Source organism: Bos mutus, chromosome 8 (genome assembly GCF_027580195.1).
Source record: "Bos mutus isolate GX-2022 chromosome 8, NWIPB_WYAK_1.1, whole genome shotgun sequence".
In the NCBI taxonomy this organism is placed as follows: Eukaryota; Metazoa; Chordata; class Mammalia; order Artiodactyla; family Bovidae; genus Bos; species Bos mutus.
Window position 1 is genome coordinate 75878200 of NC_091624.1, and position 20139 is coordinate 75898338.

Genomic DNA, 20139 nt, shown 5'->3' on the forward strand with positions numbered 1-20139 from the left:
TAATAGAGGCTGACATAAAGCACTACTGTTGGATTGAGTTAATATATGTGAAACCCTTATTACAGTACCTGTAAATGTATGTTATTCTGATTTTTCTTTTTCTTTTTAGTAACTATTAACAATTTTTAGCCTTCTATGCTTATTTGCATAACATAATCAAATTATATGTGTGTGTGCATCACATTGATTCGCATCTGATTCTTTGCGATCCTACGGACTTTGCGATCCTACGGAGCCCTCCAGGCTCATCTGTCCACAGGGATTCTCTAGTAGAGAATTCTGGAGTGGGTTGCCATGGCTTCCTCCAGAAGATCTTCCCGACCTAGGGATTGGACCCACATCTCTTGTGTCTCCTGCATTGGCAGGTGGGTTCTTTACCACTAGTACCATCTGGGAAGCCAATAAGTATTGATATATAGATATACATATAGATACATACACACTCATATCAAACAATCAATGGCATACAAATGAACATTTGCTCTGGGGCATCTTTCTCTGAAACCAGTTGGGACAAATTCATCTACCCAAAGCCTTGGAGCTCACTTAGTCAAGTGTTAACTGTGACTTAAGTATTTTAATGCAGAAGACAAAGAAAGGAAATCTCCAAATATCAAGGAGTATATTATTTTACAACCCAATACTTCCGTAAGCATCTTGGAAACCCGAATTAAAAAAAAAAAATCCGTTAGAGACAATAGCCATTTTTTTTTTTGTCTCTTCTGTCCTACTCCCATCAAGTCTCCAAATACTCTTTCTTTTTTTTTTTTTGGTCAATTTTCTCTTTTTATGAATAAATCTTTCCCACCAACGTCCTCAGTAGCTACCTGACCTTTTAACGGAACTTGGGCAAGTAAACAGAATGAGAGTAGTGTCTCGATGCCACGAATGGCGACAAGGTGAGAAGCACAGTCCTACCTCCTCTCCATGCTCCCCATCTTTGTAGACCAGTTCATAGCTGGCGATGGTGTCTGAACGTGGAGGCGTCCAAGACAGCAAAATACTTGTTTCCGATTCAGGTTCTGCCTTGAAATTTAGTGGCTGCCCTGGGACTAAAAACAGAAAAGCAAAGGATTAAGCTCACTGTTACCAGAAATAATCGGAAATTCTTGCATTAACTGTTTAACCTTTCAGTGTTCACATGTATTAGCTGAGCAGAGAGCAAGGTTTCTTACAGTGTCCAAGTTAACCTAGGAATAAAGAGCCCATTTTTTCTCCTTTAAGGCATAAGGACAATGTTACACATATTGTCCTTGTCCTTGAGTGGTTTAATATATATGTAAGATGTGGAATTAGCAAATGTAAATATATCAGTTTCTGAATTCAACTTTAAGGATAATATTTATTATAATATTGTTATAAGCAATAAATGTGATGATACTGTTGTGAGCAATCAACATGATTTATGTAGAGCACTTGGAATGAAGATTGCCTAAATCACATAAAATGTTAAATACATAAAAGCTATTGCTATTTTACAATTGAGGAGGAACTTATTTTTTAGTACTATAGTTTACTTTCAAAACAATTTCCAATTAGGTTTATAAAATCTCACCTTCACTCCATTAGCAAAATCTATAGGCAAGCATAATCATTAGTATTTTTTTTGGTTACCAACCCATTTTTAAACAGATGTAAAATAAAGAGAATTTAAAAACCTAACACTAACAATTCTTTCTAATCTCTAAATGAGTTTATATGAGTTAATACACTAGACCCAATATAAATTTAATATTGTCCCAAGTGAGAAAGAACTAAATTACTACACAAGTTAAAAAGTTTATAGACCACACTTACAATCACAAATATACGAATTTAATATAGTTTTCCCTGGTGGCTCAGACAGTAAAGAATCTGCTAGGAATGTGGGAGACCAGGGTTCGATCCCTGGGTTGAGCTGTTCCCCTGGAGAAGAGAATGGCAACCCACTTCAGTATTCTTGCCTGGAGAACTCCATGGACATAGAAGTGTGGTAAGCTACAGTCCATGGGATCACAAAGAATCAGACATGATTGAGCAACTAACACTTTCACTTTCATAGGAATTTAATAGAGGTCATCTACAATTTGTACCTTGGTCATATGATCCATGCAATAGACAATTTGGAACAGCTATATACAGATGAAATCAAGAATTGGATCTAGTTGAAAACACCTTACCCGAATGTTGAATTAGAATAAATTTTACTAACACCAACCTCCTAGTTAGCACCTAATCCCATGAGGTCCTCTACCCATTATATACAAGGCTAATGCACTTCAGGGCATCAGTGGCACAATTACCCTTACTTACATTGTTCTTGCCCAATGTCTACTCTGGCTGGTGCCCATGTCTTGGTGGCCATTAAATATTTTGATCATTACTCCTGATATTATGGTATGTTTCAAAGTGCCATATCTGAATATATGTCCGTATGCCCACAAGTTCACATGAGAATTGTGTGTATATTTAAATTAAAAAAAGATAAGAATAATACTCCATACCAGAGGGGAAAAGAACACCTCAAGTATTTTTGGCAAATGAGCATAAGCATTCAAAAATATGTACAAACAACATAACTTGTAGCTGATGTATGACATCAATTTCTTTTTTTTTTGACATCAATTTCTTAAACAATAATTAAAGCATCATTTTCAGAAAGAAAGTCGTTGGAAATATAAAATGTAAAGCTTCCTTTTCTTTCTGTAGTCATCTCTCTGCAGTACGACTAAAAAACTGCCTTTTGTTTGAAAAAGAGATTCAAGTTTAAAAGGACCTACAATGGTTTCTGGGATCCCTAATTATCATTTCATTCCTCATCTGGTCTGTTAACCTGTGAGAGTGTGTGTGTGTGTGTGTGTGTGTGTGTGTGTGTGTGTGAATAAGTGCATACACTTGTGTCTGGACTGATGCGTAAGGCCAATAATCAGTACTTCATATTTCTAATTAATCTTCTTTTCTCCCCTGTTGTACCACAGGCTTTGAGATACTCATTAATTTGATGCCTCCAGGAATGTACTTTCTGAACTGGGTATCTATTTTTTTTTAAAGAACCTGCCCAACAGGTGACCTAACACAATCATTCACACTGAGAGGTGAGAGGTGGAGACAAAAGAAGATAAGAGATCAAGAGCAAGAGAAGGTAGAACAGAAGAAAATAAGAAAACAATCAGGCAAACAGCAAATCAAAGAGAAAACGCATTATTTTTAAAGGAAAATACCAATATCACAGGCAGGAGCCACAATGGAAGCCAAGAATGATCAGACAGATGGGAGAATGATGTTTGAATTCTAATATTCAGACGATGAAAGGTTTTCTCAACCTAAAAATACACATGCCTATGCATATGTATGCAGTCACTTCTTTTTCTCTAGTTTTATTCCAACTTCCACAAGTCTGGGAAAGAACACCTTGTGATAACTTCTGACATAATCCAAACCGAATAAAGTACTGTCAAGAATTAACAACACAGACAGTATTGAAAGGCTGCTCTCAGGATAATAAATGCTGGTTATATATTTCCTCCCTGCTAATGCTAATAATAAATTGAGTGACAGTGACTGAAAACATTGTGGGAATCTAATTAACTTTTTCTTACTTAAACTGTTTACTTTTTTGCTTTTAATTTGTCTCAAACAAATTCCTGGTAGGTCCCGATGTTTCATCCTTGTTTAGTGCCATACACTTCCTTTAATCCCCTAATTCTGTTTGGTTCTATTCAAAGCCCTCTCTTTCTAAATAATGAAATAGCTACATCAGAGTCTCAGAGGGTGTAAATGTTCATTTTACCCTTGCACAAAGTAAGTAAGTAGTGATTACGCGACTGGATAGACTTTTTAAATAGTACAATGAGGTTGTCCTCCTCTGCTACATAATACAATGAGGTTCTCCTCCTCTGCTTTCACCATCTTTTTTGAAGTGGGCTGGCAGATAATTTATTAGACTGTAAACTTGTAGTAGAAATACCAGTGCCTAGAAATGCCAGGCGGATGAGAAGGCCATGTGGACACAGGGTCACGGGAGTGCCTGGGCCACCAGAAGGAGTCAGTGATGCTCTGAGCCAGGAGACGGCTGCCTTGTGGGATGTGGGTTCAGACTTGCCCAAGCTTCTGATTTTTCAACAGGAGTTGATAATGAATCTTCTAGGTAAAATCTTTCAATTTCTTTATAATCTTAAATAAACTGAAACAGTTGAAATGAAATAGAAAACACTGTATTGGGCAAAAGATGTCTACAGACAAAATCTAGCATATGGATCAGGGCTTAAAAGATTTTTTTTTTTTTGTTATATCAGGTTCTGTGCCCACATGTGTCTTAAGGGTGACACTACTCAGACTTTCTTGGGAATTGGGAAAGTGAAAGTCACTCAGTCCTGTCTGACTCTTTGCAAACCTACGGACTGTAGCCTTCCAAGCTCCCCTGTCTCTGGAATTCTCTAGGCAAAAACACTGGAGTGGGTTGCCATGCCCTCCTCCAGGGGATCTTCCCGACCCAGGGATTGAACACTGGTCTCCTGCACTGCACACAGGCTCTTTACCATTTGAGCCACCAGGGAAGCCAAAGAATACTGGAGTGGGTAGCCTATCCATTCTCCAGGGGATCTTCCCAACTCAGGAATCGAACCCATGTCTCCTGCTCTGCAGGCAGATTCTTTACTGTCTGAGCCACCAGGGAACTGTGGGTTCACCTAAAGATATTGCTTTCTCATTATCATTTAGTCAGTGCTGAAACATCCACAATGAAGCTGAGGCTTTAAAGCCAAAAAAAAAAAAAAAAAAAGCTATGATAGTAATCTATGATAGTAATGTATTTATTTATATATTCCCCAAACAAATTAGTCCTAATGATCATAATATATGTTTAGAAGAAAACACTTTAGTGGACTCCCAACTGTCATATTTATTTTGTCTGTGCCACTTGGAGACACAGGGAAATTTCATCATCGGTCAGAATTTTACACCAAATACAATGCTACAAAGGCTCTGTTAACATTTATATTTATCTTTTTCCATACCCTTTTCCCTCTTTCTCTCCTTCCCTGTCTCCCTCCCTCTCCCCTTTTCCTTTTCCCTCCGGATACACACACACACACACACACAACTGAGGGACTTCACTTTCACTTTTCACTTTTCCTTTTCCTTTCATGCATTGGAGAAGGAAATGGCAACCCACTCCAGTGTTCTTGCCTGGAGAGTCCCAGGGATGAGGGAGCCTGGTGGGCTGCCATCTATGGGGTTGCACAGAGTCAGACACGACTGAAGTGACTTAGCAGCAGAAGCAGCATATATATATATAAAATACTCTCACAATGTTTACACCTCACACTTACTAACATTCTTTTATCTCATTTACTTCAGGTTAGACTATGTATATTTAATTTTTATTCTATTAAGAGCTTTCCTGTTTTGTACCATTTCTCTCACTAATGAACCTCAGATTCATTTTATGGGAAAATCTAAGACTCTGGAAAACATATGGAGGAAGAAGAACAACAACAACAAAACTCATCCAGAAATGTAAGTGTAGTAACTGTGACCAGAAACCAAAAAGTTTACACGTGGAAAGAGAAAAAGAATGTAAAAATAGTTTTTCTTTAAAATTGTATTTAATAAATCCTTATATTTGGTGAAGTGGTGCTGTTATATCCTTCTTCTTGATTGCTTATTTAATGTCCACAAAGAAATACAAATATGGGTTATCAGTTCCCTAAAATAAGATTATAACCCATTGAGAAATGTAAAATATTTGCATAGTAATACAATTATACTCAATACAAATATCTGAAGGCAACTTAAAGAGAATGGAGAATGAATAAAAAGTGAAAAGAAAATCTGCATGATATCTAAACTTTGATAATTAGAAGAAATAAAATTTCAGTAGATTTTAGAAGAGAAACAGGTTAGCACACATATAAGCTGGCTAAAAAACAATTTTGCCTCACCATAGTATAAATATGAAATGTACCAAGAGATTAAAAAAAACAAACAAACAAATAACTTATTGTTAAAATAGTTAGTGCTCTAATAAGGTACATATTTTAAAATGTGAGTATCTAGCATATTGACAAATGGTAACAACAACAATAAAAACAACAGCCAGAATTATAGTGGTAGTAAAACAAAACCAAATTCAAACAAGGAGTCGGATTTCTAAGTGCTACAGATATATTATTGACAAAAGTAGTACTTAATACACAAGCACCTGCCTAAATCTTGTTCTCAACTGTCATTAGGCATCAATAAGAAAAAGTTAAATTTTATTACAGTTGTATTTATAGAAACAGCTCTTTTACTCATTGCTAAAATAACCTAGAAAAAGCATTTAAATTTTTGTTATTGGAAATCAGTCTTTTTAAATTTGCCTATATTGACTTGTTGATATATATATTTAATAGTAATGAAATGATTTAAAAATTATGAAAATCTAAAGCACAATGTCTCTAAAATGTCATAGTTCTATTACAATTTTGCTTCTTCAAAACATTTAAAGTTGATACCACTCATTAATATTTACTTAGTAAATGCATATAATTATTTTCCTTTCAAAGACCTATACTATTAAGGTCTGCACATAAAAATCAGTACTTTCTCCAAGAATTTATTGAATGCATAGAAGAATTAGAGGTCAGATGTGTTTTCTAAAGAAAGTTCAGAAAAAAGACACGCATTAGTATTTAATAACTTTATGATTGTCCCATTAGCATGAACAACATACAACATTTATTTCAGTGCACAGGTTGAAGATGTTAATTTATTACATTTCTTTAGAAGAGTTTTATTTGTACTTCTTTTGTAAAATATAGTTACCCTACATTCTTATATAATTATATACATGAGAAAACTATAACAGACATCTTTTCTGAAGGTGTTTTTCCATAGCAGAGTTTTTCCCCAACATAACATAAATACTTCCCTTGTCAATGACCATACAGTCCACGTATTTTCAAGGCGAACTAGTCGCAAGTAATTATAATGCCAGAAGTTAAAGCGATGGAAACTCTGGATGATTAATCTATACATTTAGAAAATAATCATTTTAACCAAAACTTTTTTATATTTAGAATCATTTAAAGATTATGTGATAGTTTCATCTGCACTAATATTCATAATTAAGGGACTATATTACTGACTATAAATAGATATCCAAGAAAAAGATACGCAAAAAGTCAAAGTGGTTGTCTGAGGAAACTTACAAATAGCTGAGAAAAGAAGAGAAGCAAAAGGCAAATGAGAAAAAGAAAGATATATCCATCTGAATGCAGAGTTTGAAACAAGAGCAAGGAGAGATAAGGAAGCCTTCCTAAGTGAACAATGCAAAGAGAGGAAAACAACAGAATTGAAAAAGACAAGAGAACTTTGCAAGAAAATTAGAGATACCAAGGGAACATTTCATGCAAAATGAGCACAATAAAGGAAATGGTATGGTCTTAACAGAAGAAAAAGATACTAAGAGGAGGTGGCAAAAAGTTACAGAAAAACTAAACAAAAAAAGATCTTAATGACCTGGATAACCACAATAATGTGATCACACACCTAGAGCCAGACATCCTGGAGTGTGAAGTCAAGTGGGCCATACGAAGCATCATTACAAACAAAGCTAGTGGTGGTGATGGGTTTCCAGCTGAGCTATTTCAAATCCTTAAGATGATGCTGTGAAAGTGCTGTACTTAAAATGTGAGCCAATCTGGAAGACTCATCAGTGGCCACAGGACTGGAAATGGTCAGTTTTCATTCCAAACTCAAAGAAAGGCAATGCCGAAGAATGTTCAAACTATCACACTATTGCACCCATTTCACAGGCTAGCAAAGTATGCTTAAGATCTTCCAAACGAGCTTCAACTGTAGGTTCAACAAGGTCTTGTGAACCAAGTCCTTCCAGATGTTCAAGATGGATTTAGAAAGGCAGAGAAAACAGAGGTCAAATTGCCAACATCTGTTGGATCATAGAAAAAGCAATAGAATTCCAGAAAAAAAAAATCTACTTCTACTTCACTGATACACTAAAGCCTTTGACTTTGTGAATCAAAACAAACTGTGGAAAATTCTTAAAGAGAGATGGGAATACCAGACTACTTTACCTGACTCCTGAGAAACCTGTATACAGGCCAAAAAGCAACAGTTAGAACCAGACATGCAACAAGGAACTGGTTCCAAATTGGGAAAGGAGTACGTCAAGGCTGTATATTGTCACCTTGCTTATTTAACTTCTATGCAGAGTATATCATGCAAAATGCTGGTCTGGATGAAGCACAAGCTGGAATCAAGATTGCTGGGAGAAATATCAACTACTTCAGATTTGCAATGACACCACCCTGATGGCAGAAAGCAAAGAGGAACTAAAGAGCTGCTTGATGAAAGTGAAAGAGGAGAGTGAAAAAAGAAAAAGCTGTCTTAAAACTCAACATTCAAAAAACTAAGATGATGGCATCTGGTCCCATCACTTCATGGCCAAATAGAGGGGGAAACAATGGAAATAGTGACAGATTTTATTTTCTTGGGCTCAAAAATCACTGTAGATGGTGACTACAGCCATGAAATTAAAATATGCCTGCTCTTTGGAAGAAAAGCTATGATAAACCTGGAGAACTTATTAAAAAGCAGAGACATTACTTTGCCGACAAAGGTCCATATAGTTACAGTTAAAGCTTTGGTTTTGACAGCAGTCATGTACAGATGTGAGAGTTGGCCATAAAGAAGGCTGAGCATGGAATAATTGATGCTTTTGAACTGTAGTGTTAGAGAAAACTCTTGAGAGTCCCCTGGACTAAACGGAGGTCAAACCAGTCAATCCTAAAGGAAATCAACCCAGAATAGTCATTGGAAGGACTGATGCTGAAGTTGAAGCTCCAACAGTTTGGCTACCTGAGGCAAAGAGTTGACTCATTATAAAAGACCCTGATGCTGGGCAAGGTTGAAGGCAGGAGGAGATGGGGATGGCAGAGGATGAGATGGGTGGATGGCATCACTGACTCAATGGACATGAGTCTGAGCAAGCTCTGGGAGATGGCGAAGAACAGGGAAGTCTGGTGTGCTGCAGTCCATAGGGTCGCAGAGTTGGACACAACTAAGTGACTGAACAACAATAGACAGATATTTTGATTGTCTATATTACTAGAAATTATGAATTTACATCAACTCCATTTATATCAATATGTATGATGGTACTCTTAGAAAAAATCAAAAGTAATAATGTCTCTCTTAAACTCATTTTATTTCTAATTACCGTTTCTGCAGAGTCTGATTTTAAACAAAAACAGGAATGCTATTGTCAGGGGATTAAAGGTAATATAATGAATGTACCTTTCTGATTAAGTAGACATACAATATATCTCTCTCTGGATATAAAATTAAAATATATTTGAGAAGTTCATATAGATATATTACTGACCTGTGCATTTTTGTAGTTTTTTGGAAAAAAAATATTAGTGAGAATAATCATAAACTTAAATTTTATATAACCTAATAAAATAATATTTTATAATGGTTTTATGTTTTGCTGAGCAGTGGTTCTATGAATTAGCTAATCAAGAGCATCTCAGCATTAATTATATCAGAACTAACATCATTGTATTTGGCAGGTGTCCACTAACATCAAATGGCCTTTGTTAATTAAGTCTGGAGAACAGATCAAATCATTGTGCCATTTTGGAAGGTTTTCTTTAGCCTATTGATCTTGGCAGGCACAAGTCATCATGTCATTATATATCTTCTCAATCAATGGGTATTAAAATCACAACTATTATGCAAGGTTCTTGGAAATACCTTAATGTAAAAAAAAAAAAAGTTAAACAGAAATTGATAACAGCTATTCTAATGCATCTGTGACCCATTCATCTAGATTTTTTTTTTTTTTAGGTAGAGAGTCCCTGGATCACATTAACTCAATTGCTCTTGTCATAATATTACCTTCACTGAGTAATGATTTATGTTACATTATGTCCCCTGGTAATACAGAAAATCAAAATATGGTCTACTGAAACATCAGTTCTATATCTTTCATTAAATTGTGACTAAAAGCATTATCGTCTGCCATTTCATGTTCTTAAGATAAGGATACTCATGATTCGCAAAGATTCTTATGTTTTGGTTGAATTTAGTTTCAGAAACTATTTGGTTTCTTAGCTAAATCCTCCTGTCATAAGAAAAAAAAATATGAAACACTTTGATATTCATGCTAAAATTTGTAGTTAGAAAATTAAGAAGCAGATTTAGTGATCAAGTATAATAACCTATTAAAAAGGTATTCCTTCTTCTTTTAGATAAATACATATTTTTTTCCTATCTAAACGGTTTAGTGTACCTCTGTACTAGGATAATTGAATAGCTACTACAAGTATTTCAGAAGTAAATCATCCTTAATTCTTGGATGCAATACTTGAAACTCTGTATTTCCTGCCTCTGTTCAAAAACCTAGTAAGAACCAAAAAAAAAAAAAAAGTAAGACATTTGTAAATTATTAATTTAAAAGACAATGGTGCTTCAGCAAAGGAAACAAGAAAATAAAAAGACAACCCACCAATGGGTATTAGGATAAGGGATAAGGAACTAGTCTCAAAAATTGACAAATAGCTCATGACGCTTAACAGTATCATAACAACCCACTCAAAATGGGCAGAAGACCTAAACACATATTTCTTCAGAGAAGAATACAGATGGCCAACAGGCACATGAAAAGATGTTCCATGTTGCTAATTATTAGAGAAATGCAAGTCAGAACCACAATGAGATATCACCTCATAGCAGCCAGAATGGCTATCATGAAAAAATCCACAAACAATAAATGCCAGGGAAGGTGTGGAGAAAAGGGAACCCTCCCACACTGCTGGTAGAATATACATTGGTACAGCAATGGTATGGAGATTTCTTAAAAAATTAAAAACAGAGTTGCCATATGACCCTGCAATCCTACTCCTGGGCCTATATCTGGAGAAAAACAAGATCCGAAAAGATATATGTACAGCAGTGTTCGTTGCAGCACTGTTTACAATACCCAATACTCAAGACATGGAAGCAACCGAAAAGTCCATTGACAGAGGAATGGATAGAGACATGGTACATATATGCAATGGAATATAACCAGCCGATAAAAAGAACGAAATAATTCCATGTGTAGCAACATGCATGAACCTGGAGAAGGTCCTACCACGTGAAGTGAGACAGAGAAGGAGAACTATCCTAAGACATCCCTTATATGTGGAACCTAAAAAGAAACAATGCAAATGAACTGACATAACAGAAACAGACTCACAGAGTTGGAGAACAAGCCTATGGCTGACAGGGGTAAGAAGCAGGGGAGTGAGTTAGGGAGTTTCAGATGGACATGGACACACTGCTATACTTAAAATGCATAACCGACAAGGTCACAGTGCATAGCACATGAAACTCCGCCCCATGATATGTGGCAGCCTGGGTGGGAGGGGAGTCTGGGGGAGAATGGATACATGTGTAGGTATGGCAGAGTTCCTTCAGCACTCACCTAAAGCTATCACAACACTGTTTCTCAATCAGCTATACCTGATACCAAATAAAAATTCTGAAAAGTAATAGAAAAGATAATGGTGCATAAAAGAATCTAGAGTGTCCAATTAATAACCTATGACCCAAAGGAAGTTACTGCCTTTACTGATCCTCCATTTACTTGAGATAATTCCTCATCTATCTAAATGAGTAGGAAGAATTAATATACCCAGAAGCAGACTGCCCAGCCTATTATGATGATGATGATAATGATGGTTATATACAACTGAAGTTATAAAATATTTCTGTCCATTATCTAATTGATAGTCTTGTTACGGGTTGAAGAGTCTCCCACAAAAATTATCATATGTTGAATTCCTAATACCAAGAACCTTATTAAGTGACCTTATTTGGAAATAAAATTACTGCAGATAGAATCAGTCATTATATTAGATGTAATTAGTCATTATCAGGATTACCTGGTATCATTAGGTTGGGCCCTAAACCATTATGACTGATACCTTATAAAAAAGGGAAATTTGGACAGAGGAACATGCACCCAGGGAGAAGGCCATGAACAATGTAGGCAGAAATCACAGTGATGCTTCTATAAGCTGAGGAACAGCCAAGATTACCAGCAAACCACCAAAAGCTAGGAGTGAGCCCCAGGGCCTCGCTGACAGCTCTCCCAGAACCAAGCCTGCTGACACTTGGTTCTCAAACTTCTAGTCACCACAACAAAAGATGGTCCATTTTTATTGTTTCAGCCACGCAGGAAGTAGCATTTTGTATAGCAGCCTTAGGAAAATTAAAACAAAACAAAACAAAAAACTACTACCCCTAAACACTATAAGGTGGTTATTACTTTAGATGAGAAAACTGAAGTTCAGAGAGATGAAGGAACTTGTCAAAGGTTATAGAGCTAAAAATGGGACTTACAGATTCAAACCTTGGTTACATTACTCTAAGATCAGAGTTTCTTACAGTATAAAAGCTGAAAAATCTAAAAACCTAGAACTTGAGTATAGATATATACTCTTCCTATATACGTTCTTATATCTTTAATGGTTATTTAACTGCTGCTGTTGCTGCTAAGTCGCTTCAGTCATGTCAGACTCTGCAACCCCAGAGACAGCAGCCCACCAGGCTCCCCTGTCCCTGGGATTCTCTAGGCAAGAACACTGGAGTGGGTTGCCATTTCCTTCTCCAATGCATGAAAGTGAAAAGTGAAAGGGAAGTGGCTCAGTTGTGTCCGACTCTTCGCGACCCCATGCACTGCAGCCCACCAGGCTCCTCCGTCCCTGGGATTCTCCAGGCAAGAACACTGGAGTGGGTTGCCATTTCCTTCTCCAATGCATGAAAGTGAAAAGTCAAAGTGAAGTCACTCAGTCGTGTCCGACTCGCAGAGACCCCATGGACTGCAGCCTACCAGGCTCCTCCGTCCATGGGATTTTCCACTTAAGAGTACTGGAGTAGGGTGCCCTTGCCTTCTCCCTATTTAACTGCTAGAATAGTATAATAAAAAATAATCTCAACAGTTGACTATTTTCAGTCGAGAAAAAGAATGAGATTCACTGATTTCTACATTTTCAATGAGAAACTTATGAAAAACTTACTCTATAATACTTTCATGCATATTAACATAACAAACACAGAACCGTGAACACAGTAAAAGCCAAATCAAGAAGATACATGATTTTTAGTATAACTATGATAAACCACTTCTACAGTTATATTTTTGATATTTTAGTGATAAACCCATGAACAAGCCAGTAAGAACCAAATAATAGTATGAAAATAAAGGTAGGAGAACTACAAACATACTAGATTTCTAGTAGCCAAGGCGAAAGTTCTCAGCCACAAGATTCAGAAAGTCCACAACATAAAAACAAGTCTTGGGGCTGGTGCACTGGGACGGCCCAGAGGGATGGTATGGGGAGGGAGGAGGGAGGAGGGTTCGGGATGGGGAACACATGTATACCTGTGGCGGATTCATTTTGATATTTGGCAAAACTAATACAATTATGTAAAGTTTAAAAATAAAATAAAATTAGAAAAAAAAAAAAAACAAGTCAGTGGTTACACATAAGTTTATCAACTTTTGACAGCTGAGAAAATGTAATAATTAATTCTCAGGATTACCCATGAGCTATGACTACAGATTATAGACACGATCTCCAATTATATGATTCATATGTGGATCCCCAGAACAAACCAATGGCATACCGCCAAGAAAATCACAGATTAATGCAGGTTTGAAAGCGTCAGTCACTCAGTCGTGTCCAACTCTTTGCGATCCCATGGATTGTAGCCCATCAGGCTCCTCTGTCCATGGGGTTCTCCAGGCAAGAATACTGGAGTGGGTTGCCATTTCCTTCTTGGGGATCTTCCTCACCCAGGGATTAAACCTGGTCTCCAGCATTGGAGGCAGATTCTTTACCATCTGAGCCACCAGGAAGCCCCAGTACAAGTTTAAGAGGCTCCAACATAATAAACAGTCATATGAACAGTTCTCAGATATTTAAGAATAAACTTAAAAAAAACCCACTATGGCTATTCCCGTGTATGTGTAAGCATGTTCAGTCATGCCCAACCATTTGGACTGTAGCCCACCAGGATCCTCTGCCCTTGGGATTTCCCAGGCAAAACTCATCCCATGATGAACTGATCAATTTGAATCTAAGACCACAGAAATCTGGTATCCTCTTATAAAAATAAAACTACTAGAAGGGCCAAGTTTTTCTTCATAAAATCACTGGTGTCTGCTCTAACATCCAGTAAAATGGGTGAACAAGGCCCCAAAGTTTGATTTCAGATATTGGTAACTGTCTTTACCCGTGAGCCCATAGAAAGAAAAAAAAATCAAAAACATTAACAGAATATTAATTTTTAAGCAAGCTGCTTCCTGGAAAAATATAAGCCATTTAAATACCCAAGGCCTCCTGACAAATGGTTTTAGTTTTAACTTTATCTTGAATTATCCACCCCTCCACAGACTAAATAAATTTTTGGTACTATTCTATCAGAGTTGCTAATACAAAGAAGCATGGTTCTTCTATTCTCTAAATGCTGCATGGTGGATGCATTCATCCATCTCCTGCAAAAAGTCTTCAAGTCATCTGGATACAAAAAGAAAGGATGCTACATATAGGGGTAGGAGAGTAAGAGTTACAGACTACTAGGTATAAGCTATAAAGATATATTGCACAACATGGGGAATATTTAGCCCGTATTTTATAACAACCGTAAATGGAGCATTACCTTTAAAAATTGTGAATCACTATATGGTACACTGGAAACCTATGTAATATTGTACACCAACCATATTTCAATTAAAAAAAAAGATGTTAAATATATCCTCTTTTCAAAGGACTGTATTATTTATAGTCTTTCAGTGTCCATGCCTATTCCTCTTTACATGCCTTAACTCCTTACTTAGAAGCTCTAAATCTCAAAAACTAAAACGTCTACTATCTTTGTTCTTTGTTTCTGCCCCTGCCATTTCTTCGCACCAACTCTTCTCCACCCGACTCCCCATTCAGAAGCAGACCTACCTCCTGTCTGAGTAATGACTTGAATGTCACTTGAAAGAGGACCATCTCCAATTGAGGTGAAAGCCAGGACTTTGACGGAATACGTTTTCTGGGGCACTAAGTTGCCTATAGTAGTGATCTGGCTGTCAGCTACATTGTGCTTCATCCAGTTGTTGACATGCTGAGTGGGATCCATTGTATAATAAACTCTGTATCCTTGGATCTGTCCATTTGGCTCTTCAGGCTCCTTCCACTGGACCAAGATGGTGGTTGAACTCAACATCCGTGCCTGGACATCCCGCGGGGCACTGGACGGTGCTTGCTCTGAGGTCTGCGTCAGCACAGGCTCGCTGGGAGGCCCCCGCCCGATGTTATTGACAGCAACGACCCTGAATTCGTAATCCGAGTAGGGGCTCAGTCCGGCGACACTGTAGCGTGTCGTTGCCACCCCATCAATTTCTTTGTAAGGTTCCTCAGAATTTTTAGGTTTATGCTGAATGATGTAGTAAGAGACCGGCTCAGGGTTCCCGGAGTCCCACGTCAGTGTGATGCTTGTAGCAGTGCTCTCAGTCACGACAGGAGTTCCTGGAGGTTTGGGTAAGGCTTGAGGGAGAAAAAAGGCCATGAGCACCCATTGTCTTTAAGAAATCACGAGATTCTGTAACTCTAGTATTAGAATAATAGGATTATGTATCTAGCGGAGATTTAATTAGATGAAATCATAGCAGAGTAGTTTTCTAAGTGGTCAGGATGTACAGTAAGACATGCGCAGGTGACAAACCCCAGGTGACTAGAAGTGTATTATATAGCGTTGCATTTTGGGGCTGATAATGAAATTCACCATTTATTATCTATGAGATGCTGGATACATTGCTTAATTTCAGTTTGCTTTAGTTTTCTCATGTGAAAAATAGGAAAAAATGTATTATTGGAATTGTACAGTTGGGTAACTGTATTTCATGAGTTTGTGGTGAAGATTAATGAGCTAATCCAGTAATGCTCTTAGAATTTATCTGGCACCCTGAGAAAACAGTGGTTCCAATTATTACAATTATTATAACCAAAGGCTTGGCCAATGAGATTCTCGCTTTGAAAAAATAATACAACTAAATACTAATAAACATTGAAAAGAGCAAAATTTTAAGTATAATGAAATGGTATTCAATTGCTATAAGAGTATTCATTTTGTTTTCAAGATGTATGACATAGACAACAGAATGATAATTTTTTAAATAAATTATCTAACCAATAACTTTAAGGTAACAAAGAATAATAATTTCAAATTCATCAATTTCAAATTCATGCTTTTTTACTTAATATTCAAAGTATGCTGAAGAACTAAATTAAAGCCTATCCACAAATCTCTTTTTAAAATATTTTATTGTCATAATAGATATTCTATATCCAATATGAGTAACATATTACAGCTACATGAAAAACATTTCATTTAAATTCATATTTTAGAAATCATGTTATTTTTTTTAGAAAAAAAGCATGACTCAAAATGCTACTAACTAAGAATGAAAGCCATCTATGCCGGTGGCCTCATATTCAAGCACCTCACCTGGACAGTGATTCAGAAAAGTATGGTGTTAGGGAAGAAAGGAGAATTTCACAAGCTGATTTTTTAGAGAAAACTCAGAAAGTAACACTCCTATAAACAGCTCTTTAGTACTCTTCTTTCCTTTTCAACTTAAAGAAAATACAACACTGCTTACAATGGTAACTCTTCAAGAATAACGAACTTGTACTTGATCACTGTTACACCAACAATACCTAGAGCACTGTCCAGACCTGAGTAGGGTTTTAAGAAGCATTGTGAAATGACTGCCTGAATAAATGAGTCCTTTCTCTAAGGTGCTTTTAGTTTCGATTCACTTTTTGCTGTCAAGTTTCACCCTCATGTTTTATTATTTATGTTGGAGGAGGAGGGGGTAGGGAAGTAGCAAGAGTCAGGAAAACAAAGATAAGAAATTGAACAAGATATTAGTTTAATGTGACTCCTGCTTTTGCATTCTTGAAGGTCTTTAGCAAATCTTCAAATATTTAAAGCTGACATGGTTAGTATGGGAAAGGTGATTCAATATTTGCATACGACTCTAAGAACCATGGAATGATAATATTTGGCCAAGGGATTTTATGGAAAATAATAATAAAACGACATTTGTTTAAATATTCTGGTCTGGCATTTTGCAAGAAAGCGGATAACCTGAATTTTCCCTAGATGCTTTTCTGTGTTCTTGAGGCAAGTAAAAATATTGCTAATCAAAGATGTGTGTTTACTGATATTTAACAGATACTCTCAGTTTTACTAAGTGACGCCGATTATACAGTACAGGTTTTGTGTCTGTAATAGTATGCTTAGTGTAATGAAACATTACTATTAATATTTTAAATGATGAAATATTGAAAATGGTGTGTACCTTGTTATGTCACATCATTGCTTTTATATGGTATATAGTAAGTATATATATATTTGGTCAAAGGTATGACACTGACTACATTATGTGTGGTCCATTATTTTTTTTAGGGTCACAGTTCCTAGAAGGGGAAGATGATTTGTGCTCATTTTGCAATAGTTCCAGACATTTGCAGGAATCTAAAGTTACTCTCATACTGATTCATTTTAGGAAAGTTTTCTAAAATTCTATAAATACTGTGTAAAAACAGCTGGTTCCCTCACATATTCATTTCCCCTCCTTTGATTCAAAAGTAACCAAGGCATATAATTCTTTGGTTATAGTCAGTACCCTTATTTCAAGGAAAAAAAAAATTGTTGCGCACTTCACCTACACAAGGTGAGAGATGAAGCTGAAACAGAATATAATCACACTTTCATTTTGCATTTTAATGGCACGGTCTATCAAAAATTTAAAGCATCTATTATTAGACCATGTTGATTTCAACTCTTTTTTTTTGTCTTTTGGGATTTTGAGCATTTACTAACACTTACTTGGATTTTTCTGTCATGTACCTCTTCTCAAGGTTCTGGATGAATATAAAACCTGTTCACATCATCCCGACCATTACAGCTGAGCATGTTGAGCATTCCTCATCCTGCCCTGTTAGTGCCTGAGCCTGGCTGCCACTTAACTATTTTGAAAATTATCATGACTTAGGTTGTCAATATTTTTAAGAGAGAATGTGCCTACCTAGATATGTGTATCTAACGTGATACCACAAATAAGACTGGGCTATGATATGTGAAACACTGACCAATGAACTGATTCATTTTAGGATTCCAAGAACAGACTTTGTAGAGGCATTAGTCAGTTGATGTGAGGGTACCCAGATCCTCCAAGCATGAACTACTGAGCATACCTTTGACAGTGATCTGTGCTATTGCTTCAATGACACCCAGTGTCGACATAGCAACACAGGTGTAATTTGCTGACTGTCTTACATCATTCAGTTCTAGGACATTTCTTCCTATTGGCATATCATCTTCAGGTGTCAGATCTTCTGCCCCCAACATCCACTTCACATAAGGCATTGGTGACCCCACAGCCACACAGGTGATATTAACACTTCCACCTGGCATGATCTCATGATTAGTGGGTGGGATAGAGAATCTTGGTGGGACACGGCGAACTGGAACAAAACACAAAGGAAGATGATAAAATATACAAGGCAAGAAAAAACAGCTTGATTCAACACATGACATGCACTGTACAGACACATATTGAAACATATTGTGGATTGTCCAAAAACAAAACATGTAAAACTGTGGATAATACACACCATACAAGTATGGTATGTGTATACACAGAAAAATTTATTTTAGTCATTGATATCTTAGACACATTCATACAAAAGTTGATTCAGACCTACAAGGGCCCCACAAAAAAACTATCTACAAACTAACAATACACAAACATCATGCATAAGATAAACACAGAAACATATACATGCATGCATATAACAAGGATTCTATGCATTCATGTATATGCAGGAAAGTGGGCTGGAAGGCCATCAGTAGGTTTACATTGAGTATCAAAACCAACTTCAGTGCTGTGCTCTTCCAGGTGATGTGAACGCATGTGTGGGACCACATTGTCACATCCCAGTCCTGGAAAACATCATCTAGAGTACACTGAAAGTGCAATTTATTTGCTTTCAGACTCAGAGGAGACGCAGCCTCAAGACCTCACACTAACACCAGAACAAACACAGAAATATATACACATATCAATTTATAGTCATAGAAGAAACAAAGCCAATGCCAGTAGAGATACTGGATTGGGACATGCAAGGCATGCACAAGGTGAAATCTCAAGGCCATGCTTAGGATGACGGGAGAATGGCTGGTATCCAAGAGCAATGGCAGCAAAGGAAGTAACAGGGGAAGAACTAAACACAAAGGGATGAGGGATAAGTACAGTGACTAAGACAGAGATTTAGGGGAGGATCGTAGGATTAAAAGGAAGAAGATATTAGACGAAGGCAGGTTGTCAAAGGTATGGATTGCAAATTCAGGAAGGGAGCTGGGGAGTTCACATTCAAGATTCCATTCAGTTCATATCTAAGATAAAATAATATAGGTGATGACCACAAAAATCTAGTCAGAGGCTTTTTATGCCTACATTCAAATTGAGGGACAATTGATCTAAACCATACAGTGAGACATGACATGAAGACAGCAGATCGTATTAAAGCAATACAACACAGAAAAAAACAAGCAATTACAGTTCAGTGTTCCTGCTTCAGATAATCTGTACGTTTATGTGTGTTTAAGTACATGTGTCTCAAACATGGTACAAGAAGAGGGTAAGAGACATAGGATTCATCTTGGGCTTTTATTGGCAAAACATTATACCATGAGCATTTTAGATTAAGAGGTAATCATTTAGAGCATACCTTAAATATGGATAATCAAGTGATTATTAAAATTATAAATGTTAATAAACAAACAACCACATAACCCCAAGATCGTAAGTAAATCATTCTGTCTGTCAACTTTTTGGCTGTCCTTCAGAATGAGAGAAACCACCATGGATTTGAGAGGGCTTGCTGCAATGGCCTCACAGGTGAATGACAAGCATAGGAGAAGAAAAGAGAGGGCTAGGCATGCCTCCTGCAGCCAATTCACAGGTTACACAAAGCAGACAGGAGCCAGTGTAGACTCTGAGGTGTCAAATAACATGTCAAGAAAAATGGAGGAGAGTTTAGT

General features: G+C 36.8%; 1 protein-coding gene across 12 annotated transcripts in view; it reads right to left on the reverse strand.

Annotated features, from left to right (window-relative positions):
• The window catches only part of PTPRD (protein tyrosine phosphatase receptor type D), a 572219-nt gene that overhangs the window by 198954 nt on the left and 353126 nt on the right, over positions 1-20139 (reverse strand). For all 12 annotated transcript variants that reach the window (XM_070375882.1, XM_070375878.1, XM_070375881.1 and 9 more), the window contains exons 7-9: positions 18291-18560; positions 14991-15572; positions 919-1052 (exon numbers count right to left, since the gene is read on the reverse strand). In XM_070375882.1, the coding sequence (XP_070231983.1) occupies positions 919-1052; positions 14991-15572; positions 18291-18560 (986 nt within the window). The remainder of the gene's footprint in view (positions 1-918; positions 1053-14990; positions 15573-18290; positions 18561-20139) is intronic.